Source organism: Molothrus aeneus, chromosome 6 (genome assembly GCF_037042795.1).
Source record: "Molothrus aeneus isolate 106 chromosome 6, BPBGC_Maene_1.0, whole genome shotgun sequence".
NCBI lineage: Eukaryota > Metazoa > Chordata > Aves > Passeriformes > Icteridae > Molothrus > Molothrus aeneus.
Window position 1 is genome coordinate 53281331 of NC_089651.1, and position 22618 is coordinate 53303948.

Here is a 22618-nt window from a genome sequence, read left to right on the forward strand (position 1 = left end):
TACTATACTTTCAAATCTGAAGCCAACTGCCTCCAAATGGCCAGCAAAAGAATCCACAAAACTGGGAGTGAATCTCAGACACAAAAAATGTAAAGTATTAAGCTATGGGCTACTAACAAACATTAAAACCTTAAATTTAACTATTGGTAAACTCAAGCATTCATGAAGTTACTCAAAAATATGAACAAGGTCATATTATTTATGGTCAACACTTTTGATTTTGATCAAATCTGAAAAGTTCATGCTGCCTAAATGTACTTCAATATACTTATCTCACAAAATCTTTTTTTTTGCATCAGCTCATATGCTAGTTACACTAACTTGCTATTTTGCTATCACTGGAAAAAAAAAAATCCATGTTGAGATCCACCTTCAGCATGCTCTGCACTAGACAAGCTGCCCACAGAAAGCACAACCAGAACTTGTCAGACAAAAGTTGTGCATAAAATTACTTCTCTTGCTGAAGCACAGGAATAATTTTAATTAAGTATTTAAGTCCTCTTTTAGAAATGTAGAAGTGTAGAGTTAAAAGAAAATCTTATAAAAATGTAGGGAAATCTTGTTTAGGGCCTACATGTTGTGAAGGCTTAAAGAACTGACAGAACCACAGAGATTTCCTCTCAGGACTCCCAGGATTGTTGCTTTTGCCCCCTTCACAAGTTGTCATATGCAACAGCAGGTGTTCAAGAGGCTATTCCAAAAACCTACACCTACCTGGTACTTATTTGCTGAGGGGATACTTAGGACACTTTCTTTTCTTTGACAGAAAAAGAGCTACAGCATCGTTGTAGATCTGCAATCTGAAGCCCCTTACTCCTGGCAGGGCAGGGAAATAAATGAGCATTTTTGCTAAAGGAAGGAGACAGCAACAATCATCTGCAAGACAGATCCACAAACTGTTTAATGAAAGGTTCACAGCAGTAAAATGAAGGACTTCCAGAGCTCTAGGAAAACAATACCTACTGAAAACAATAGCAACTAAGAGTTCACTTGTGTAAACAACGAAAACAACCCACAGACTACAGGCTGTGAGAAGCAAAATATCAACAGGACTAAAAAAAAAACAACTGGCCTAACAAATGTTAAGTTTCTAGCATCTGCCTAGGACAGAAGAGTGACATCACTTAGGCATTATAATCCTGTATCAGATTTTAGACTACATTTTGCTATATAAGAAGTCAGAGTCAATCCATGGGAGTGAAAGTGAACCCACTGCCAGATCTCTAGACATTATCTTTAGGGAAGCTGTTATTTATTAAAACATTGAAATGCCTTGCTTTAGATTCAGACAGTTCTGCTAAAACCAAGCGGGAGCTGAGATTTACATAAACTTTAAAAGGTGGGCAGTAAACTTGTGGCTACAGCAGGGGAAAATGAGTATAGCTTAAAAGGGACAAAGTAAAAAAACAAAGAGATTGCATTACATATGAAACTGCTATTTTAGAAGAATATCTGTCCAAGTGCAATATTTATCATCATCAGCTAAAGCAACAAAGCCTGAAGTTAGAGAAATCTATAAAACATGCCTCTTGTGATGTTTTCTAGTGGAAAATATAATTTGGCACTTGCTACAGAATGAGTTCAACATCCCTGCACCATATTATCTTTTGGCTTGATTCCTAAATTGCTACATCTGGAGGAACAGCAAGAGATCTTGTTGTTGCTCCTTGACGCAAATAATTCTACCAAAGGACTGTCAAGACACCGGTTACCACGTAAGAGACTTTGGAACACAGGGATAATTCCAGGTACACCAACAAGTTCTGCCTGATAACATTTCTCCATCAGGCAACACAGATTAAAAGTGCATTTTTATTCTCCCTAAAACAAGGTTCTGAAATTTTGCTTTCTTTCACTGTTTAAAAGACAGGGCCATATGCTATCTTTTCACAATATATACAATTATTATTAAAAGGTGGAAGCTGGAGACTCTTCCTGAAAGATTTTCTGCTCTGGTCAGTTGATGCTTAAAATGTTCATGATGATTCAATACTTACAAATTGCAAATTAACATTATATGATTCCTTACAGGATTATTGCAAAAGGGTCTTATCAACCAAGAGCAGAAGACTGACCTTCAAATCAAGTAGCCCTGAAGAAGTTCCAGAGGTTTTTTTTATAATTGCTGTCTTCATTAAGGATACCCTATCTTCTGGAATATCTTTTTTCTGTGAATCTTTAAATGACAAACCTCATCTAGTACTACCTGCCCAATTTCAATGAGATTTATCTAAAGCAACTTGAAACAAACCAGTAAAATCAGCTGTCAAAATTTTATGCTGATTTAATTAAAAAGTAAAAAAAAAAAATTCTAATCTATTTAAGAAACTAGCAAATATCCCAGCTATAATGAAGGATTTTGGAAGTTGATAAGGCTTGTAAATATGAGAATTCCTTAAATAATGGATTCCTACTAAACTCTCAGAAAACTGCAGCAGCTGCTGCATTTGCAAATGCACAAAATATTACTAATACACAGGAAAGGTCAGAAGGCTGGAGGACAGCAAGACTCCAGATCAAAACAAGGCTGCAGTGGTGCAGTGATCTTTCCAATTGTCCCTATCCTCCACCAGCTCTATTTAATAAAGTATGAACATGATGCTCATAGTTCACTGTTCTTCACATCTTCAGGCCAGGGTCCTCCAAACCAAAGGGTTCAGAGCTACGTGAGGACCCCCAGTACAAGGTCAGGTGTGGCCTCACAGCACCTTGGGAAAAGGAGGGAGGAACCACTGTGGCACTACAAGTGCATCTCATTGTACAGCATCCCACACATCACTTAGTTCTGATGTTCAGAGATCTAAATCTTTCACATCTGACAGGGTAACCAGTATGCCCCACCTCAAATGCATCACAAGCTTGCTAAAACAGTCCTAAAGTATAAGCTGCCCATTCCATTTCATCAGCTGATGAGATATGAATAACATGTTAAAAATACTCTTAAATATTTTATTCTCCAAATCATTAAGGAAGATGTGCCTGAAGAACAACATAACTGTAGTGCTGTAAAATTTGCAGTACACACGGGTGAACTGGCAATAAATTAAAACCAAAACTAAATGAATTCAAGATGACTCAGCTTCAGAGATCCTTTTATTACATAATAATCTCAGCTGGAAAGTCAGTGGAAAAAAAAGTTGCATTCACTAAAATGAAAGGGTAAAAAAAAAAATAAAACCCACTCAAACCAAAGAACCACACACAAACACAAACAGAAAACCCCCCACTTGCAAACCCAAACCAGAAAAACCCACACACACAAAAAAACCCCTGAACCCCAAACTCCACACAAAAGGACACCCTCCACCAAGACTCGAGAACCAGATGATAGATAAGAAAGACAAAAAATTGAGTATTGTACTTTTATTAGGTGGGAGCAAAGTTTTATTATATGGAGCAAAGTCTTTTTTTGCATATTGGAATTGGCAACACTGCAATTTACTTAGAAAGAAAGTTCAGTCTGACAACACCAGGCAAAGGTGAAGAGCAGAGCTCAGTGTGAGTCAATTTTCCTGAAAGAAAACAATCTTCAAAATCCGCATTTAACAGAAGTGTCCCATTGAATTTGTACCATAGAACCAAATGTTCTCAAATTATTAAAAATATTTTGGTCAAGGTTAAGGACAGGGAGGTGCTGATGTTTCTACAGTCTTGTGTTCGACCTTGTCAACAGCTACAGCAAAGTCATCCAAAATCCACTGAATTCCAGAAAAGCCTGACCTACCTACTGCATTGAAAAATCATCCCATGGAAAAAGCATAGGATACAAAGACAGGCATTTGTATCTTTTCTTTTACAAACTGTTCAGCAAAACATGAAAAAGACACCCCATCAAACCAAAACATCTAAACCACAAACCAAAACAAAACCAATCAACATGGTATTTTTACTAAAGATTATGCTTTTTGTCAAATAATAAAGGTGATTTGCAGCACCAATGATAATTTTATCATTTTAGAAACAAGGAACAATTTCTACAAAATCTACAGACACACAACCATATGTAGTGTTGTAAATGGAACCAGCACTATTCTTTCTTCTTTATTTTCAGTAGTGTGAATGCACAAAGTACTACCATAGCTTTCTTCCACTAAGCAGGAAGTATTAACAAAATGCTGATTGTTTAGTGCATTGCTTTCAGGGAATACCAGCCATTCAATCTCAGATGTAAAGATGTTATCTGGCTTGGTAAAAAATAGTAAATGAAAAGTGAATACATCCTTGGGGATTCAACAGGCAAACCAGCAGAATTTTCCTTCCATCAGAGTGGAATAAAGCTTGCCAAAACATTTCTTTAGTTTTAAGGTGGCAGATTTAAAAATTAAAAGCTATTGTTTTATACTCAGAAGTCCAGTTTGGTTGAATCAAAAACTAATGATAATAAATCAAGCTATGCAAGATAAAACTAAGAATTTCAGGCATTTTATACACAGAAGAAACTCACATAAGACAAAAATCCCTGGTGTTCAAGAAAAATCTCACACACACACACTCTCTCTCTAATCCATTATAAAGAGTCAATGTTTGGTTTTATAAAAAGAAATCCAAAACTGCTTAAAATTACAGCAAATAAACAAAAAACAATGTTGACCCACCTTCTTTTTTATAATTCTGTCCTTGGTCCACTGTTTAGATTTAAGTCCAGTCTTTTTCGGTAGCCAAGATTTCCCTTTTGATGCTTTTACAATATTCAGAAGAACCTTCCTTAAAATATTCTTCATGTGGACAATTTTAAATAGCAGTGAATATAAAAATGTTGTGTAAAGCTAAAACCTAATAACAGTTTCTGTGCAACAACTACAGTGAAAAACTACTTAAATGGAGTATTTTTGGTCTACTGGCACATGAATTCAGGCAGTAATGACGAGCAGTGATAAGATGTTCTAAAGAAACAAGACAGGCCACAGTTGTGACAGGAACAAGATAGGCTAGATCAAGTTTCACCTAATTAGGCAAGGTTGCAGTACGGGAGTTCTGCTATCCTCTCATTGTGCAATAGAAGTCTTTGTTGCTATTATAATAATGACAAACAGTAAGTATTTATCTTAAATAAATCTACATGTAAGGCTCTGACTGTCTCAAAAGACACAGAAGTAATTTTCCTGTTGAAGAGGCAATGACAGGAGCAGAAGTCCTAAGAGCAAATGATCCTAACAATTGTCAAAAGATATTTCCATGACACATTTTCTTAAATCAAAAAAAATTTTAAGTGGAACAACCAGCTTAAAAACAACACCGCCATATATTTATGCCTAAAAATATTATAGTTCAGGCACTACTCCATTCTTGGCAAAGTCTGTCTTCTTGCTGGACATAATTCAAGCAGCAGAGAATGTACTGTAAACTATGTTTCTGACTGTCTCATCATGTCAAGGGACAGCAAATGTTTATCATCCTTCCTGTCAGCACTGTACAGGATCGGGCATGGGGAACAGGCAGTGCAACAGCACCAACAGGGCTTTTAGCCCTTACTCTGCAACTGCAGGAGCAAAGCACAATTCTGCAGCCTGATCCTTCCCTTCCTAGAGCAAATGGAGAGAGGAGGGACCCAAGGGTAAAAACAAACCAAAAACAAACCCAAACAAGCTGACCCACACTATGAAATATCAGCAGAACCAGACAACCCATCTCTCCCAGAGCTATGAGCCACATTTTGTGTAGTTCATTGCACATTAACTGCAAGAACAGAAAAGTATGGAGCTCTCAACTTTGCTTGTGAGCCACAGCATTTTTACTCTACCCTTCCCTACCAGCAGCTGCAGAGCAGACAAAGCTAATGAGATACTTTATTTGATGTGCTTTGACATTCAGAATCAGGACTGTCCCTTCATAATGCATTGTGTCACTAACAAAAACATTCTGATCCCATGCAGTATTCTTCCTTCCTGCACAGCAAACATGTACCATGTTGAGAGATTTATTGAGAGTGTCATTGGTAGAATAGTGTCAGATGTTTAAAATGCTGCAACTTAAAAAAAATTAACCTGTTAGCAGCTAAAACATTTTAAATAAATGAGAAACTCAAGGTTATTTCTTAAAAAGGGAAGGGTTGTTTTGCTTTAGGAAGGATGGAAAAAAATCTAATCTGGTTGTTCTCCAAAACCAGATTGTATCTTGATCTGCCAGAAAAACAAACTATCACACGAATAAATATTTGAGAGGAAAAGCTGGGTCTCTTTTAACACATACTGTGCCACTCTTTCAACCATGGCTATGGTCTGAATTCTTCTAAACTGCCCCCCAAACTCATAAAAGCCTTACTTAGGAAGGCAAGACAGACATGCAGAACAGCAGTATTTGGGAGGATCAAACACTAAAGCTTGTCACACCTATTGGACAACTGGATTCTTTCAAAAGAAGAATAGAAACTAAAATAAACATGTGTCACTGAATTTCGCTTTCATCCTGCCATTGCCTCCTGAAATAACTGAAAACATCTGTGTGTAATTTGTTCAATCAGATAAATAATAAAACCAATACAAACACAGAGTAGCCCCTTATGTTCTGTGAAAGTACCATTTCCACACTGAGTACTAATCCAGTACTCAGTGATCCAGTGCACTGATCCAGTGCAGGCATTTGGCTGTTTTAGAGCTCTTACTGTCAGACAGGTAAATACAAATCTAGGCTATATGTAGAGAGATAAGAATACCAGTCTCTGGTTGCTTAATGTATCAGCCTCAAAATCCTAAATTAAGGAAAGAAGGGGATTTTCCTCACTAAAATTTCAAGAAGTTCTGAATGTTCTAAATGAAGGAGGTAAGATACATGCACAATTTCACTGACATAAGCTGTTTTCCTACATTAAATGCAAAATAATCCCATTTAAGATCCAAGAAGTCTTTACCTGTATGACAAAGCTCATATGTAGCAAATCTATACACCTGCAGACTATGTAAATCACTCAGCAGGAAAATAATTGCAGCCTGTGATCCCACTAAAGTACTTCAATGTTAACACACTCGTGATCGCTGAAAAATTCACAGAATGATGTAGGAAAAAAGGATAAAAAGGAAAATTCAAAAGTCTAATTCTCTGAAATGTATACAATTTTGCATTAAATGCTTCTACAAAATGGAAAACTATTGAATATAAAGCTAGAGATGAAAACTGCTAGGTGTGAGCAGTGAAGAACACTTACAGAAATAATGAACAAGTAAGAAGAAAAGCAAGAGTTCAGAAGGAATATAACACCATACTGCATGCAGGGTAGCAATAACTTTTAATTAAGGCTTATTTGTTTTAATAACTTATATGTCACTTGGCCAGCCTATTTCACTCTTTCACTATTGTCACTTCTCTCCTCTTGCTATATAAGCTATAAATTGTAAATGCTGAATGTGCAAATGTACAATTTATTTAAACATGCTTAACTACATATATGCATGATTACACAGAGGCTCTCTAAGCTAAGCTTTTCCATATTTGTGGAAAATGAATCTAAACAGACACCTTAATATTGTGTCCACATGAAAATTAACTTCTTATAATTTGCATCCCAGACTTTAAAAACCCAAACACCTTGGGTTTTTTTCTATGTATTCTCTTTCTGTTTCTACAGCAGGACCAAGCAAAAATCCATGGATCATACAAGCAAACATAAAAACAAAACCCTATCAACAACAACAACAAAATCAGTATTTTCACAGATCATTATAAATGAATAACACTTAATGAGACAGGTACCTAGGTTTACATATCACTTCCACTTCAGTAAACTGACAACCAAGTCTGTGCATTTCTTGAGCCTATTGCATGAGGTAAAAACATGATGTTCCACTACAAACAACTGTACACTCATTAACCTACAGAGAGAATGAGTTTTGGGGTTTTTCCCTTTTCCCATATGAGGCTGGAATGAATGGAAGGGATTTTACAATCTGCTCTGCAAAAGATGTTAGAAACACAGTGGTACCCCTAAGCCCACAGGAAACCAGACTCTTTATTCCATTATTACTACAGCTACTGATATATAAAAACATACAAATCTACATGAAAACATTCATATTTTTGCTTTCTTTCACATCCTTGAACACATCTTGTCTCATAAGAAAACTGCACTAATTAACAAGAAGAATCACTGAAAGACTTTGGTCCCCACTTCAGGTGTGGTGGGGGAGGGAGACAAATTCAGACACATCAGAACAGCCATCCCTGAGCACTGGAAGAAAAGAGGCTGTTGAAAATTCAGTGCTTGAAAAATTTCTAAATCATGGGAGAGATAAGAAAAAGCTGACCAAAAGCTTTTTCCTGCTTGGAAAAGATAAAGGCAACTACAGGCAGGCTCCAGATCAAGCTTCCTTGTAATTTTGTGTCAAAGCCTCTCAGTTCTTCAGAACTGAACAGTATTTGGTAGCTTCAGATGGATGGGGGAAGGGAGCAGCAGCAAATGGGGCTAATCCAGTAATGCCTTGAAGACTCAAATCACAAAGATTTGTCAGGTTGAAGGTTATAAAACACCCAGAAACACAAAAATACCATATTAGAAACACTGCACAGTAAATCCTCTGATGCAGTGTGTCTTTTATGTCCCTTAAAGTGCTTTTTCAGGTTATAATTTTGAACCATAAACACAAGAATTCCTCTATCAAAATATTCTAGAGGCTGGAACTCATGAAAGTGGATCCAATTCAAAAGTACTTTGTTTAGCTAAAAATTAGCAAAACCAAAATACCTGGTATATAAATTAAATTATTCCAATATAAGCATTGAATTGGATTTCAAAATCACACTGGGGTAAACAGAATTTAAACTGATTTAACTTCCTTCACAACTTTGCCTCCTATTACTTTGACAAAAACAAATACTATTGCTCTCCACCATCTGGGGTGAGGGGAAAAGGTAAAAATAAAGTACTGCAGCCAGTAATTTGGCAGGAAGAGAGCACTGCAAACAAGACTTGAAATTTTTCTGTTTGAGTGTAAAGCCTGGATAATGTATAGCACTTCCCATATCCAGCCAGCCCTTGCTGAAGTGTTAATAAATAACAATAAAATGACAGCTACACTGTACTATTAGTAGACCAAAAAAAAAACTATTCAGAAAAAGGACTGAAAAGATTTCCAAGTGGCATGGGCTAGAACAAACTCCAATCCATGTGATATGGTTTTAAAATAATTGCATTGAACCTGACATGATTTAGAAGTGTAAAGGAGGTCAACCATTACAGATCTTTTTTCCACAATCAGAAGTATGTGATTCAGACTTGCAGCTAAAATTGACTGAAACTTAGATGACTTGGGACAATAAAACAGTACATTAGGAAATTAAGCATCAGGCATGCTGAGACATTCAGAGCTGCATGCAGAGATGAAGCTGCATGCAGAGAAGAGTTTCATAGTTTATTTTTACAAGACACTGTTTCAAGAACTCAGCCATCTCCCAAAACATACCTACAGTCCAACTGTTTTGTGCCTGAACAGTAATTAACCCATTCACTAGCCTGAAAAATCATTCAAAATTTCAATTCCAAGAACTTGCATTTTAAATACCCAGCAGCAAAATCTAACCACTTCTCTGTGGATAGATCTGAATAGCAGCTTTAACACTAAGAACCAGGTTTGACTACTTTGACATATATATTTGAGTAAGTTAGGTATCTAACATACCCATGTAGTATAAAAATTATCTTGTAGGATTGGTTAGCAATGGCTTCACAGATGCTTTCTCAGATGCCCAAACAAGTTAGTTAAGCTGTCAGTGGGTAAGAGTTTCAGTCAAATAACCACTGGTTGAACTCTTTAAACTTGTTTGGGACACTAGTTTCCTATGCTGTCCATACCATCACATGGTTAATGCTCTGGCTAGCACATTATTCTCTGTGAAACACTGACAACTGTCAACCATTTCACAGACATCAATTATACCATAACAATGTGAAAATATCCTCTCCTTACAGTTTATCTCTCCAAAGGAAGTGACTGAGATGTCAGTAACATTTATTAAAGATATATTATGACAATATTTGGGATTTAAGTAATTTGAAAACCCCTCTGTCTAGGTAGAATAAATTCAGGACAGATTTTGACCACCACCCTGGTTAAGATTTCAGAAAATAGTCAGATAGGCTTTCTGAAGCATGTTTGTTATAAAGAAGTAAGCATGGGGGGAGGGGGAGGAGGTAAGAAAATAAAAAGTTGAATTATGTTGAAAGTACCTTGCAAGTATCATCTGCAGAGCAGCCAACAGGTGCAGTATTGTCTTGAAACATAAATTAGACAAATTGCATTAGGAAACAGGATTAAAAAAGGATTTTCTCATGCAAAAATGCATTCAAAGTATGTCTTCTCAATTTAAACTGTACATGTTACTATAAACTAAGACTTTGCCCAGCTTCTTAGAGAAACTAAAAAAAAAAAAAAAAAAAAAATAAAGCAGGTAAGCCTGTACTTAATGACTGTGGTAAACCTTGCCAGTCTCAAACTGTTTCTTTCCCTTTAAACACAGAGAGCAATGCAGGCAAGACTTTTCTCCACATGTTAATGCAGTTCTGTCTACTTTTTTCATCTGACACAGGAACTCACAACAATTTTCAGCTATTCACCTTAGTAGGTCTGGACAGACACATTCTGGATTTAAGGAGAACAAGGCTCACTGGTCTCCCACTGTCCAACTGGCTCCCAAGAGATCAAGAGATTAGAACAAAGAATTAATTCAGATGCTAGTCAATGCATTGTGCTTATGAGCATGGGATTTGGGACTGGAGAGACTCTCCTAGATCAGCCTGGCAGAGACCTTAGAAACTCACTGTTTACTTGTTCTGACTTCAGAGAGCAGGGAAGTTATGTTGTTTGCCATTTTGGACATAGATCCAGATGCTTTTGGTAGGAATTCATCTCCCCATCCATATTCATTTACCACCATGGAGTCATTTCAAGCTACAGGATGATCCAAACCTAAACTGATAAAACTGATCACATCCTTCCTGCAATCTACACACTTCTGCCCTTTCTTGGGCTGGTTCCAGGGCTTATCTGACCCTGCACTGAGTCAGTTTCAGTGTGCTCAGATGGCAGGGAAGCATCCTGGCAGGGAAAAAAAAAGAAACAAAGGAAAAAAAAAATAAATAAAAAAAGTAAAGGCAAACAACTTCCTGCTGAGTTTGCAAACAGCTCAGCACAGAAACAGATAAATACCAGAGAGAGCCAGTACAAGGGAGGGGGCAGCAGGGATGCAGGACTTCAGCAACCCCTGCAGTTGCATCCATTTCACCTACACAAAACTGAAGCCTCCGTTTCTTCCCCATTCTCAATTTATAAACAAAAGTTTAATCATGTGAACACTGAAATCCTTTTGTCAAACTGACATAAAGACACATGGGTTAAATACAGTGTCTGCAACATATGCAAGTGTAGATGAGATTGCTTCCTGCTGGAGTTGAAATTCCTTAAATAAAGTATTTTATAGCTACACTCTTCACACATAAATAGAATTCTGCTGCTAAGCAAAGCAGTGAACTGGAAACTAAAAAATCTTAATTGTACTTTCACTAGCAAAGAACTAGGCTAGAATACACTATGAATCTAGAGAATAAGGAAATAATGGGCAGAAATCAGAAGGAATGCACTACTGCAAAGTGAGGGGTGGGGAATGATGATAGACTAGCAACTGCCAGTTAAATTGTACTGGTTTTCCATTTTTTTGTGTCCCAACTTTATATTTGTTTCTCAAGATTTCTCAAAGACCACATATTTTACCAAAAAACCAATATCCCTTACTTTTCCCCATTTCAGAGAAAATGTAAAGTGTTACTGGGTATGCAATAAAGATGTGGAAACTGGTGAAACCATAACTTATCTCTGAAGTAACAACGTTACTGCACTGCAGAGACTTTAGTTTCACCTCACTGCTCTACTCACCTGTTCAAAATACATTGCCTGGGGTAGAGCTCCACAATAAACTAAACAGAATAAACAAAAATACTTGAAGAGAGAGATTCCACTTGCCCATCTCCTTCTCTGGTATCAATCTTAGCCAAGCAGTGTGCTCCCTCCTGTACCAACATGGACAAGACAACAGTGCAATACACACACACAGGTACGTGCATACACTCACATACATACACACGTGTACATAAATCTCTTCAAGGCTCTTTGGATACAGCTCTTGTTACATGTTTAGTGAGCTGGATGGGTTTGCTGAGACAAGCAGGGCACTCCATTCACAGCCAATGGTGGGGATGGGCAGCAAGGAAGAGGAAGGAGCTGGGTTAACCATTTCCAGAGCTGCAGGAAATGGTTAACCCAGCTCATCCCCATTGTGAAACCTCAGCCCAGAAAGGAATTCAGCTGCTCCAACATCCTACTGCACCACCATGATAAACCTGCTCTCCAGTACAGCACATATACTCGCTTCCAAGCATGATCTAAGAAAAATAACAGGGTGACCTAAAATCCAGGTAAGTGACTGAAATTTGAAGTTCAAACATTTTTTTGTTCCTCCACTAAGCAGTTCAAATTCTTGCTGGTCCTTTGAGTTATTACAGAATTTATGCTTTGTCCTCCAGGTACCATTGTTGCCTTTGACACACAAATCTGCTTCTGAAGGATGGTGTCTATTATTGCACAATATAATTCTATTATTGTCTGTCATAAAAAAATTGCTTCCAGAACCTCAAAACATTGAGCACACTCCACTGATAAATTGCCTAACACATTCAAGATTATTACATGCTTTCAAGTTTAATAGATGATAATGGCAGATTTCCCAACTCCCAGAAAAATGTACCAGCCTGAAGTGTTAAAATTCATATCTTAGAATATTTGTTTACTTAAAAATCTTACCACAATTTAAGAACAAATGAGACACCAGATTCAAGGCTGACAGAAAAACTGTTCATAAATGCAGAAAGATTTCAAAGATATTTCGGATCACATAATAAAATAATGTTTGAATTTAAGAAAAAAATGGTATCATCTCCTTTTGTTGGGGTCTGATACAAATCCAGAAATGAACCTCCTCTATCCCAGGCTAGCACATTCATTTAAGAGGTTAAGTATTTTGAGCTATCTTGTGCTAGTAATTAATGTATGGTAATACTAAGCTTTTAATTTAGACAAACACATAAGACTTGTAAATTCCAACAGTGAGTCATGAGGGAAAGGGAGCAAGACGCCTTCCCCCCACTCTCCAAATCAGGCAATAATTTGTTTCCTTCTTCAAACCTCTATTCCCAGCAAAGATTTTTTATTTTTAGAGATGCCTATAGTTTACAAGGACAAAAAAAAAAAAATTATTGAATACCCCCCCCCCCCAAGCCCCAGACATTTAAGAAGATAATAAACATGAGCACTGATTGTAATACCAAGCACTAGACTTCAATTTCTTTCCAAAAAAGCACTGTCTTTTTTCTGTCTATGGGCAGCTCTTGGCATAATGGCAGCTGCTCCACAGCTGTATGCATCTGAATATAAATATCTGAATTAGCAAGGTTTTTTTAAATAATGTATTTCATATGAAACTTGGCTTTGTTAGAAAAATCAATCTGGTGGAATGGAATTTTGTTGTCAAACATTATTTACTCTGAAGTCTGCAATGGACAACAAACTCATCTATGTTAACATATGAGATAGCATCCTTTCCCTCAATTTCTCATACATTTCACAGACCAACACATATCTAATAAATATATTTAAATATTCTATTATCAGACTAGTATGTGTATAGTACATTTGTTGACATGGTGAAGCTGATGAACTTGTTTTTACCACAGAATAGGCCATATTCTGTCAACCTAAAAAAATAGTGACATGATCCAAAAAAACATGAAATGGCCTTTAAGCTTTGTTGCAATAAATAACTCCATTAATAATGGCTGATAAACATGCAAATTATTCTCTACAGTCAGTTCAGATTTATTCAGCAAACCAGGATATCAGTATTGCTGAGAACTATACGGTTCTGAATTAATCACAATGTATTTTATCTCCCTATCACTGAAAATTGCTCATATTAAAATAATGAAAATTCATAGTATTGATTTAAATGTATTAAAGTGATACATCTTCCTCTACAATGTTTAATTATATCAGAAGCAACCTTCCTACAGAAAGATAACAGGGGAAACTGATTTAAGAATATTTTGGTTTTAAATTATAAGCAATATAATAAACAATGCCCAATTGGGACTTTTTGGGGAATGTTTTAGACCAAACACAGGACAAGTGTATACTCATTTTAAAACAACCAAGAAAACCCAACTAAAGAACAAAATGTCCACCAAACCCCCCACTTTTTCTTAATTCACCAGCTTAATTGAAAAATAACTCCTGCGGACATCCATCTTTGCTTTGTATTTTATCATAGTATTCATCTTCATAGCTCAGGAGCTTCCATATAAATTCTCTAGTCTCACATAAGATATGCATTAGTCACGGACATCTTCAGAGAAGACTTGCAGTGTCCCACAAAATTAACTAGGAAAAAAAAAATCCACTAAACACTCCAGACTTTTCACTCTCCCTTCTGTGAAAATAACCATCACAACTACCTAATCCTACACTAGGATGTGTCCAGCAATTCTAACCTCACACAAAGTCCTGTAAAGCTCCCCTAGATGCTTTCAAAAATGTGAATGATGGCTGCAACCTCACTGATAATTCATGAGTTAAAGGCAACCCCAGAAAAGCTCTGCTAGGAGAACACGTAATAGCAACTCTTCCTCCTAAAAGATTCAATCCATCACGACTTCTTACACAGCACCCACCATCACCTGCCTTATCACATTACTGCAGGTATACAAACAATACACAGCTCTTCACTGTGGTGTTACCTCCCCACGTGCTGGGAAAGAATTATACTCAAAATTAAGGCAAAAAGAGGAAAGTGTCACACGCTTCTCCAACGTATCCATTCCTTATTGCATTGTATTTCTTTATAAGTGGGAAAACTGCACTCCTCATAAGTGACTTTTTCTTGTGTGCACCCTTGTGCCCAAGAAAAATGCCAGTAGTTGACAAAAGAGGTAATTCTGGAACTACCATGCAAAAAAAAAAAAAAAAAGCATTAATTGGGAAAGTTTCCAACACTCTTTCAAACACAGACCCTGAAGTACCACAAATAAAAGCCTCTCTACTGGGTCAAATAGACAAAAAAATACATAACTAAGTTCCTCCAATCATGTTGTAGATTTTGTGGCTGAAAAAGGAGCTTTATCCACAATAATTTTGCAAATAAATCTAACTCTGGTTGTTTTAACCCAAAATATTTCCTCTTTGAAGGGATACCACATAGTTCTATGTTTGCATGCTTTATTCCAAGAATGCAAGAAAGACTAACCTTTACTTTTCAGAGAAAAAACATCCCTCTAATCAAGGCACACTTATAGGAACACTTAGCAGAGGGTGATATTCAGTGTAACATCATAAGCTCACCATTCACATAGTCCTTATCTCCTGAAGGCAATGAAAGGGTTTATGATTGATATGTCTTGTCAGCAAAGCAAAGGGAAAAAAAAACCCCAAGTGAGAAAACTGTAGTCTAAATCATTAATTCTTCTTCAAGCTCAACTGTGTTCAGGACCAAGAACAGTTATTCTGTATTTTTCAGAACCAGAATAAGCAATATGAAAAAAGATAATGAATAAAATCCTTCTAAGAAAAGGATGCTGAAGAACAGAGTGGGAAGTATCCCACTCACAAAAGAAACTGTAATTGATAAAAACCTCTGAGAAGTAACACTGTTCCCCATGTGAGGGGAGGGAAAAAAATCATAACAGACACCCAAGGAGAAAAACAGGGACTTCAGATACTATTTCATTCTTATAAATGGTTGTACAAATGCCAAAAAAATTACTGATGCAAAAGTGGTCCCAATCAATTACTACAAGTCTAATAAAAGTGAATCTTAAGAAACTACAGAAGTTTAACATTTAGTTTTAACTATGGTGATGAACTGTTACAACAAGTAGGTAAGTCTAGCAGTTATTAAAATTTCTCCTCTTGCTAGTTTATGCTTTTGCTAATTATATAAAAAAACCCAAAGCCCAAAATACCCACAAACAATAACCCAACAGGTTTAGGGGGAAAAAAAAGCTTCCATGACTATGAAGTCAAGGAATTCTCTAAGGTAAAAAGTTAGATCACTAACTTTTCCATTCTCAGAATACAAAAAAATGAGTAAAAATCTAAAAGACTTGGTCCAGTTCTACAACCATATCTTCACATTAGTTGGATATTATAAATTGATGAGTCCAGTAAATGGAGCTGGGTTTTTTTCACCCTTGTAGTCTAGCTGGGATGGAAAACTGGAAGACTGAAGGCACTGTTACAAGTCCATTTAAATACAAGTATTTATTTAAATATACATATTCCTGACTGATAGACTGTCCATAAGAGCATCTAAAATGGCTTTAGAACAATGAAGTATTTATTATTTTAGGACTTGGACTAAGTAAACTCTAATCTGCAAGACTACTACTCCTATAGCAAGGTAATTTGTTTTTATTAAAATTCATCCGTCAGTTAAAAATGCTTTGAAGTGTGTTTCAAAAACACAGTAAAAAGTCTGAATCTTCAACCACCCTCCAATAAATATAAACAAACACCACATTTGAACAAGCAAGAAGGTAACACAAGACACTGGCAGAAACATCCAAATAGGTAAAAAGAAACTTTCTAAGAAGTCAATCCCTGCACTACCCAAGTTATGACGTTAACCTGAAACCCACACAGAGGTTAGTAATGGGAAGCAAATACGTTTGTTCTGACTTAGCATGTCATTGGCATGCTGGGTTTTCAATAGGAATTTCATGAATGTAAAGCATAACCAAAGCTGAGATGGAAGATGAAGCTGTCACCTTGTTTTTGTCTCTACATGCTAACATCCATAAGTTCATGGCACAAGGCTAACTCCATGAACTTTGCTGCTGGTTTCTAACATGCCCAGCGCACTGCAATTCTCATCCTTATCAATAGAGCATTTTGGCACCCAGCAGCTGGAAGTTAAAGTGTACATGATGTTAAAAAGCTTGTCATAATACCTGGCTTTTAAACACTACCTGTACTCTTCAATCTGGAATTTTACACCTAGTTTGAGCTATTTATTTTCTCCTCTCGGTCACAAAACAATTTTAGAGCAATAAAATCTTGTTAAAGATGTCTTTAATATTCTCACACAGAAACATTCTGCTGCAGTGCTTTGGCTGCAAACACTGCAGAGGAACTGTAAATAAAAAGCTAATTTCTACTAGAATTAGAGAAAACATAGGAGATAGCCCCTTATACTGGAGTATCTCATAAAGCCACATTTGAGATCAAATAGAGTTTGAAAGAAATCAACAAAAGGAATGTGATTGTTTATTACTCCGTCCCAGAGGATCTTGTCATAAAACGAACAGTCATCAGGAACAACTCTCTTCTGACCACTGCATCAGCCCACAGCGACAAGGGAGGGAAGCGGGGGGCAGGAAACGGACAGGGATTCTGTCACAGAAGACAATCAAGGTTGCTTGCAGGGAAATGGAAGGGTTTGTCTTCGATAAATAAGCCACGGTTTCACAAAAGCAGTGACAGGAATCGAGGAGGGAGCCAGGCTGACACGGTGCTGCCGCCCGCTCTCGCTTGACCCCGGCAGGAGGGCCGGAGCCGCCTGCCCCGGGACGGTTCAGCCCTTCCCCGCACCCGGGCGGCGAGGGATCGGGATTTGGGCGGAAAACCCCGAAACAAACAGACACACCGCCCGCACACCCACTCACCCAAACACAACGCACCCCCCACGCCTCACGGCGGGCCTCGGCGGCCGGCAGCGACCCGGAGGCGACCCCCGCGCTCCCCGCCGGGGTGCGTGAGGCGCCGCTCCGCCACAGCCCGGGGGGACGCGGCCCCGACCTGTCACGGCCGGTGCAGCCCCCGCGGGTGGAGGGGCGGGGGCAGGTCGTCCCCCCTACAGCCGGGGACGGCGGTGACCCGCGGCCCCACCCCCGGCACGGAGCCCACCGACGTCTCCGCAGACCCGCAGCCCTCTGTCCCGGCTGGCCCGGGGATGACGGCGGCGCCGCGCACTCCATCCGCCGCCGGCAGCCCCGCAGGAAACGGCGAGGCGTCCCAGCGCCCGGCAGCGCGGCGCCAGGCCGGGGAGCGACGACGCGAACTCTCCCCGTTCTCACTCACCGGCATCATCTCCGCAGCCTTCTCCGCGCCGGGCCCGCTGAGCTGTGCCGGGCCTCTCCTGCTGCCGCCGCCGCCTCTCACCGCGGAGGACGCCGCGCTCGCCCTGGCGGCTGTGACAGGTGCCTCCCGCGCGCCTCGCTCCGCGCAGCGGGCGGAAGGAAGAGGCGAAGGCGGCGACGGCGGCCGGGCTCCCAACCCCCTTCCTCCTCCTCCGGAGCGCGACCGCCTCTCCCGCCTCCCTCCCCGGGCGCTTCCTGCTCGGCTCGGCTCGGCTCCGCTCCACCCGCGCCGCCCCGCCACGGGTTAACCCCCGCCACCGCCTCCTTGCCGGGGCGGGGCCGCGCGGGGAGGCGCAGCGGGGCCGCACGTGACCGCGGGGCCGGGCCGGGAATGCGGGACCGGCACCCGCGCCCGCCTCCCGACCCGCCGGGACCCTCTCGCTCCCGCAGCGCCGTGCCGAGCGTCAGGCTCGCCACGCCGGTTCTCCCCCGCCCGGCTTCCTCCTCCTCCCGGCGCTCTGCCGCCCTGCCCCCGGGCCGGGCCCCGGCGGGCACCGCCTACTCTGGGCGGGCTGCCCGCGGCCCATTGCTCCCGGGCCCGGGCGGTGGAGGAAGGGGCAGCGGCCCCGGGCGCTCTCTGCCCCCGGAATGCGGGGAATGCGGGGCGGCTCCGCCCGGCCCGGCCCCGCCGCTGGAGCTGCCCGCAGCCCGCTGGGCGTGCGGGGGGAGCTGGGCGGTAACACGGCGGTCGGTGGTCTCCCGTGCCTCTGAGCGGAGGTCGCTTCTCGGCAGCTTGTCCGGGTCCGAAACACACCTTGGATAGTGTCATGCCTATAGCGTCACCTTCCTTCCACCGTCCCTTCCTTGTGAAATCTGTCAGATGTACAAAACTCCGCTTAGCAGCAGGAGGGGAAAGGTATTTTTGTCCTGATGTCAGACTCATGAGATCTGGTCTCGTGTTTGAAAGTGAGGTTCAGTTTCCTTCATTTTCTAGTCTCTCATTCTGTAGAGTTACAACGGCAAAATGAAAGTTAACAGCTTGGAAGAAGCCAAGCTCATCTAGAAGTCAAAACATCACCATATGTTAGTACTGCAACACATGCGATGTAGACAAATTTCATATTGCTGGGAGTCTTAAATCCTAATCTACAGCATACATGGACCTACCCAGCGCTCCAACTGCTCCTGAAAAATGGCTGGTTTCCAGTCTTTGTTACTTTATTTGCAGAACACCGTGACAGATCTCAGCTAGGAGTGGAAAAAAAAATGTTAACTTGGCAAGTTTTTGAGGAGCTTAGATAACGTTGTGTAAGTCTTTGAAGGTAAATGGTAATAGCATAATAATCTCACATTAATGTATGAGCCTGTATGGTAAGCATAACCTCTCCACGTAAGAATCTGTAACAGATAATTGTGTAAATTATCTTCATATATACATGCTTAAGATTTCACTGTGTATCCTTCTCAGTGCATTTGCAGGCTCTGGTGTAAGCTTTTTGACAGGTCAAAGCCTCTGCCTCTTCTACTAAAACAGTCCTACAAGGAAAATCGATTAGCATCACAAGATAGTACTTTGCCAGTTTAATGGTATTTTGCAAGTGTGAGTGTTACTTGCTGGCAATCACACCAATATCATCCTCAGATTCTTGCAGGCTGTGATTACACCTCACACACAGAGCTTTGGAAATAGGTTACTCAAACCCCATACAGATCTACTCAGAAGAGTATTAACCCTGCAACTAGGCTGGCTTGAATAAAACAGGATCTAAAATGCTCATAGTCATCCATCTTAAAAAAAGGGGGGAGTGATTTGTCGTCATCAAATTCATATTGAACTTTAATCAACAAAAGAATAGGAGTGAATAGAAATTTATTTGTCCTCTTAGTACTTACAGTAATTCGAATTTTAAAATCAGAAATTCTAAAATTCTAACACCAAGGGATTTGTGCACCTTTTTCCACACTTGTTCTATAAAAATTAGTCTTTCTCATTGACTAGGTTAATTTTCATTGCCAGCAATTCTCAAACTGGTCTATAAATTTTTTTCCAGGTATACTTGATAGCTGACATTTCCCTGCATTAAATGAATAATAATAAAAAATAAAATACAGTAAATATTATCCCACTATTACTGTAACAGCAGGAATACCTACAAAATGAAAAGTGGGAGAATATGATGTAGACAATTTGCTGGGGATGCAGACACTCCTCCAAGCAACTCCTCTGTTGGAATAATGGCCTGTAGTATAAAAGTTTGTCATTGTGTTGCTTTTGGCAGATGAAGGTTCAGCCAGTGCAGCAACCAGACAGACTGGATACTGAGGGCTGGGAGGAAATGTCTTCAAAAGGTAGAGTAAGTACTTTATATGCAAGTCTGCTCCTACTCCTGTTTCTGCTTCCCTTGAAAACATCACTTGTCTCAAGTCTTCCCATCTCAATTTTTCTATAGAAATGCAGAAAGAAAAAAATATTAACCAATATTTACCAAGTATAATACTTAAAATTCTACCTGCAGCATGGGAAGTTATTTAACACTTCTCCCACAGAAAAATCTTTTTGGGAACCACTCTCTTAGCAGTCAAGAGACAAAACAGCCTATATAAAATTTTCTGATTCCAACTTTTAACCAGAAATCTGTCTACTGTGAGCAAAAAAATGGTCACTTATAATAATGTGGGTTTTTTTTCCCCCATTGTCCATGCATATCCATAGCAAATGACTGGTCCAATTTTGTAGAAATTATGGTGCTTGGCCCAAGGGGTCAGTGATATCTACAAATCAGTTGCCTTTCTGGGATAACTGATGTTGCATGAAAGCAGTCAGGATTTGGGGAATGCCTAAGAAGATCAGGGAAGAGAATTTGGGTATGGAAGCAAATAAAGCCAGAGGTACTAAACCCAAATTATTTGCTTCCAAATCTGCTTCCTTTGTCAAAGGTGTTTTAATTTTGTCAACCTCTTGCTAAAGGAAAGGGTTTGTGCTTATTTGTTGGTGTAAATATTAAAACATGTTATACAAATATCTTTTATTCTCCTCTTGGTTTTTAAAAAACCTCAGCAATTCTATTTAACTTTGCAAGTTGAAACCACTGTAGCTTAACACACATTTTTTGAGCTCATAATACATAAAAAATGAAGAATTACTCCTTATTGATCACGGTATGGTGAGTTTTTGAGATGTGCAGAAGTTGTATTTACCTAGAAACTGAAATTTGGTTGAAATGCATAAACTGCCACTTATTGTTTTGCTAAAACATTTGGAATTTATGGCCACATAGAAAAAAAAAATGACCAAAACATGGTGTGTATTTAACCTAGGTTTATTGGAAAAATGGATTTTAACTTCTGTTTATAAATTTCCAGGCCTCTTATTTGATCATTATTTTTCTTAGGACAAGCAGAGAGTCCCAAAGATAAAGGTGGCAGACTAATAAAATTTTCAGGAGCACTCCTGCAGAAATTCTGAATGCTACTTGTGTTTTCTAAGTATCTTCTAGCAAGATTTTCAAAGGTAGATGTTTTAAAAATTTTAAAAACTATTATGTCTGAATCTCTCCTACTTCTTTTCTATGCAAAGACAAAAGGAGGAAAATGAGCTTTCCTACCTTCTGAGATCCAAGTGTTCTCCTGTTTTGCATTCTCTTGTTAAGATGCTTTTCCAGAGCATAGGAAAATGTTTTCACACTTTGGAGGTGTCACAGGAAAATATTTTTGAATTAATGTAACACTTTTTTTTTCTTTTCATGTGGTATTATTTTAAATAACAGATACTGCTATTTATAGCCAGCAACAGTGTCAGAGGTCAAACACTTAGGGTGGGATCCATCTTATCCAACTTGACTAAGGTAGGAGTTAGGTGTGTCATTTCAATCACTCATTGAGGCTGCTTCTACAGATAACCAGGATGGGGAGGGGAGAGAGGCAGTTCTGCAGGTAATTCATTCACCTCGAGATACTCATACCACTATCTAAATCTCTTGGTCTTTGAAGGTGCCTATCTCTGTATTGATTTAGGATGGAGACTGGATGACTAGCTCTGACTGGGGAGCAGCCTTCTGGATGGCTACAGTTCAGATGGGTTCCCTCATAGCTGGCAGAATAAAATCTCTAAAATTGAGTATGGGTAGGAGCACTGGGGTTTTTTTGCATGTATTTAAAGAAAATGATGTCTCTTTGCTAAATGAGTAAGTGGATTACAGAATATTATTATTACAGAATACAACTCTTCTTTCAAAAATTGTATTTTACATTTGCTGTAATGCAGGAGGAGCTCTTTCTGAGTAGGTAAGCAATTTGAGAAGCTGAATGACAGAAGCACTTTTAACTTGACAGGCAGTTCATGGGGTGGCTACAGTGCAGTGCTGTGTAAAAACAAAAACACTGAATGTTTCATGGGGAGTTTCACAGCAGGAGCCTAAAATCTTTACTGAATTGCAGTGTAAAGTAGGAGTGTATATGTAAAGGAAAGGTATATTAATTTGTTACTGTGGCCTTAAATAGCCTTTCATTCCA

The 22618-nt window shown here is 39.3% G+C and overlaps 1 protein-coding gene across 3 annotated transcripts in view; it reads right to left on the reverse strand.

Moving 5' to 3' along the window:
• PPP1R13B (protein phosphatase 1 regulatory subunit 13B) overlaps nt 1–18284 on the reverse strand; it is a 69536-nt gene extending 51252 nt beyond the window's left edge. Inside the window, exon 1 of one of the 3 annotated variants that reach the window (XM_066551367.1) lies at nt 18108–18284. In XM_066551367.1, coding sequence (XP_066407464.1) covers nt 18108–18116 — 9 coding nt within the window. In that variant the 5' untranslated portion in view covers nt 18117–18284. The remainder of the gene's footprint in view (nt 1–18107) is intronic. The other 2 variants (XM_066551365.1, XM_066551366.1) reach the window with 2 other exon arrangements.
• Nucleotides 18285–22618: the final 4334 nt, after the last annotated feature.